We start from the raw sequence: 3,714 nt of genomic DNA, 5'->3' as shown, positions 1-3,714 counted from the left end.
ATCTGAGCGTATGAGAGGCATGCCTCCTTTTATAGACACAAAGAGGGGCGGGGTACATATACGGTGGGAGGAGGAAGTCGTCGTCTCTCCCCGAATCAGGAGCGCACAGCGAATGTCCACTGTAGAAAGTCCACTGTGGGGTACTGGAAATCATGGCGCTGGACGTCGGCTGCCCTGGGCGTCGTCCTTGGTCTTGCAGAGATCGCGCCGGCGTCCTGACAGCTTCAGCGGGCGGCATGGTGGCTCCTGTAGAGGGTACCGTCCCCTGCGCTTGATGTGGCGGCGTTCCGAGGGTCCTGCAGGCGGGGGTCTTGATCGGGTCAAGGTTCAGTCCACGCCTGAGGGTCGTGCCCATGCCGTTCGAGGGTTCCGCAACAGAGGAGGTACACGGAGTAGGCATCACAGTTGAAGGAGCAGGCATCACGCACATTCGCATAGCGTGCCGCAGGTTCCCACAGTGCCACCACAGCGCGGGGGATGGCTGAGCAGTGACCGGAGTTGGTGGATAGGACCCCGGTCATATCCACTGTGCAGAGTGGTGTCCTGACGCCGGCTGACTCGGGTGTTGCGGTGGAGTTGTTAGCATTTAATGCCTCCGTACGGCGGGAGGGTGAGCGGACGGCCGTTTGTCCTTTACGTCGAGTAGTGGCCTCGAGCGAGGCGGAGATCCGAAGCATTGTCGAGGGTCTCGGCGGAGAGTCCTCGAGCGAGGCGGAGATTGCCTCGCGTGTTTGAGGGGGTTCAGATGGGCCACACTGCGTACTTGGGCCGTGGATTGGGCTTCTTTGATTCCTTTCCTTTCCTTCAGATCGGGAGGAAACTATTGGTCTTGGTGGGTCGGATTTTCCTGACATGTGTTTTGCGTTTTAAGGACGATTTAGTCTCCTGGTTAGGGTGCCCCTAATCATAGTACCCGACAACGGTGGTTCGGAAGGGTAGGGGATGAGGGGGGAGGTGGGATGAGCGGTATGGCGGCAAGTCGTTGCGGCCGCTGCCACCGGTGGAGGCGGGTGGCGGCTAGGTAGCAAGGTTCTCAGAGGTAGAAGAAGACTAGGAAGGAAGAAGAAAATGGATGATAAGACATCGCTTCAACTGTTGCTACTGTAAGCGGTGAATACACGTCTGATGAGAGCTCCGAGTAAGAGCAACTCATGTCCAATTACCTTTAATTTAAGGGTCTAAATAAAAAAATATTTCCAACCGAGTGTACTCTCATCGACTCATCCACATCCTATTCGTGGGCATGCAATTTCTATTATCTATGACAAGTGGGCATGTTGCATGTGACATCATGCATGACTTATTTCCTTCCCTTTCTAAGTCATCCATTGCCGGTGCATGCATGTCTGTCTATTGATTTGTTTTGCACGGCTGTCTCTTGTCCATGTTAGAAAACAACGCCCTCCATTATTTTTCTCATGCCTACAAGTTTTAGCATCAACCTTATTTCTTTCTAGTGAAATTAAACAAACGTTTTTCTCAAACAAAAAGAAGTTAAGCAAACGTTTTTGTGCTAAATTCATCGATATTTCTTTACTTATCGTCAGTGTTTCGAATGGCACTCTTCAGAACTTCATGCGCTGCTACTTCACAATAAAATGTTGTGCATATGAATACCCTTCGTGTGCGCATGCGTTTTTTTTTTTTTTTTGCCTTAGCAGTATCATGGTCAAGCAGGGTAACGAAACAGTAGAGTACACCAGGATTGACAAAAAAAAAAGTTGGAGTGCAGCAAATCCGTCTCCCAGAAGCTACTCTCTCAGGTTCTTAACATCGGACAAGAATTGGAGGAATGCCGCCCGCGACGACCCACCGTCCTCCTGCGCCTCCTCTGCTTCTTTCTTCAGCTCCATCGCTCGTTCCCTAAGCTTCCTCCCCTCCTCGCACTCCAACACCAGCCTCACCTTCGCCTCTATCTCCTCGGCCGTGATGAAACCTTCCTTGTACCCCTCCATCTCCACCCCGACCCTCATGTCGTCGGCCACGAAGACCTCGTTCATCTTCTGCTCTGCTCCGGCCAGCGGCCAGCACAGCATCGGCACCCCCGCCGCGATCGCCTCCAGCGTCGAGTTCCACCCGCAGTGGGTAACGAACGCGCCCGTTGCCGGGTGGTTGAGCACATCGACCTGCGGCGCCCATGACTTGATGACGAGGCCACGGTCCTTGGTCCGCTCCGAGAACCCCTCCGGCAGGAGCGCGTCCAGGTCCGCCTCGCCGCGTCGCTCCCAGTATCTTTTGGGGTCGTCGCTGCCCGCCGGCGTGCGCACGACCCAAAGGAACCGGTGCCCTGAGTTCTCAAGGCCGGCGGCGATCTCCTCGAGCTGCTGCTTGGGTAGCGCGCCCTTGCTCCCCCAGCAGAGGAACACGACGCTGCGCTGTGGCTGCGCGTCGAGCCACGCGAGGCACTCGTGCCCCTCTCTCTCCGTCCCGCCCTTGCCAATCATGGGCCCGATGGCGTAAACCGGGGGCGGAACCAGGCCGGGAACGCACTGGGGATCCCTGAGCGCCCGCAGGGCCCGGCTCTCCAACGACTCGAACGTGTTGACCAGAACGCCCCGCGTGCCCGCGTTGCGCCTCAAGATCTTCATCATGGCCCCGCACAGCTCGTCCTCCGGATGCTCCAGCAGCGGCTTGACGAGATGGGACGCCGGCATGGGCGGGACGCCAAGGAACTCGAGGGGCGCGTCCCCGAGTTCCTTCAAGCCCGTTTGCCTGCCGGCGAGCAGCGCCGGCAGCTGGGTGAAGACGGCCAGAGTCCCGGCGCCCGAGGCGAAGAACTTGTAGACGGGGACGCCCACCTTGGTGGCCACGTCGATGGCGTGGGTGCAGAACAGGTCGATGACAAGGGAGTGCAAGCGCGGCCGCGGGATGGAGCGGAGGAAGCTCTCGAGCTTCCCGTTGTACTGGCGCATCAGCTCCAGTATGAGGAGGAAAGGATGCTTGGGGGAGCTGGCCAGGTCAGGGGTTGGAATCGGCGGCAGGACGTGGAAGGTGATGCACGGGTTGGAGGCGGCGATGCGCTCGATGAAGCCGGCGCCGGAGTCGGTCGACTTGATCGGCGGCTCGATGAGCACCGTGGTGACGTCGTAGCCGTGGCCGAGGAAGATCTTGGCGAGCTGCGTCATGGGGTCGACGTGCCCGACGCCGCCGACGGGGTACAGAACAACGATCTGCTTCACGGATCCGTTGTCCATTTGAGCGATAGATAGTGAACTAGGAGGTAAGAACTAAGAAGAGGGAGTGTCTTGGGCATCAGCCATCAGGGCATGGCTGGCTCTGGCTACGCCATGCTGCTTCTTCTATAGTGGCGAACTGGCTTGCTGCAGGTTGGAGAATGGAGAAGCAGTTGTTGACTCGTTCTTTATACTTCTTGCCCGTCAAACGGATGGGCTGCCTGGCAACGACTTACGGTACTACATTTTTCTTGCTGGAGATGTTCTTCAATCTATAGATTGTGAATACCAGTTTATCAACCGTGCTCCCGCACAAGCTAACTAGAATTAATATAAAGATGAGGTTAATAATTATAATTATCTATGTCACGTCTTTTTTTCATCTATTAAATATTCTAACACATACTCTAAAATATATATATTTATTATCGAGTTACAATTAATTTCATTTTGCATTACAACTCCATATTTATTCGATATATATTTAGTTGAACTATTTGTTTGTAAATTGATATTCTTATCTCTTCCATCATACATGGAT

General features: G+C 54.9%; 1 protein-coding gene across 1 annotated transcript; it reads right to left on the bottom strand.

The window, feature by feature from the left end:
* Positions 1-1,666: 1,666 nt before the first annotated feature.
* LOC120676782 (UDP-glycosyltransferase 88A1-like) lies at positions 1,667-3,319 on the bottom strand. Its single transcript, XM_039958115.1, has one exon. The coding sequence runs from the start codon at positions 3,192-3,194 to the stop codon at positions 1,752-1,754; it is 1,443 nt and encodes a 480-aa protein (XP_039814049.1). The 5' UTR covers positions 3,195-3,319; the 3' UTR covers positions 1,667-1,751.
* Positions 3,320-3,714: the final 395 nt, after the last annotated feature.

Source organism: Panicum virgatum, chromosome 5N (genome assembly GCF_016808335.1).
Source record: "Panicum virgatum strain AP13 chromosome 5N, P.virgatum_v5, whole genome shotgun sequence".
In the NCBI taxonomy this organism is placed as follows: Eukaryota; Viridiplantae; Streptophyta; class Magnoliopsida; order Poales; family Poaceae; genus Panicum; species Panicum virgatum.
This window is presented reverse-complemented; position numbering and strand designations above follow the sequence as displayed.

Excerpts from the sequence above, each read along its gene's own strand:
- LOC120676782 (XM_039958115.1), bottom strand. The coding sequence starts at position 3,194 with ATGGACAACGGATCCGTGAAGCAGATCGTTGTTCTGTACCCCGTCGGC.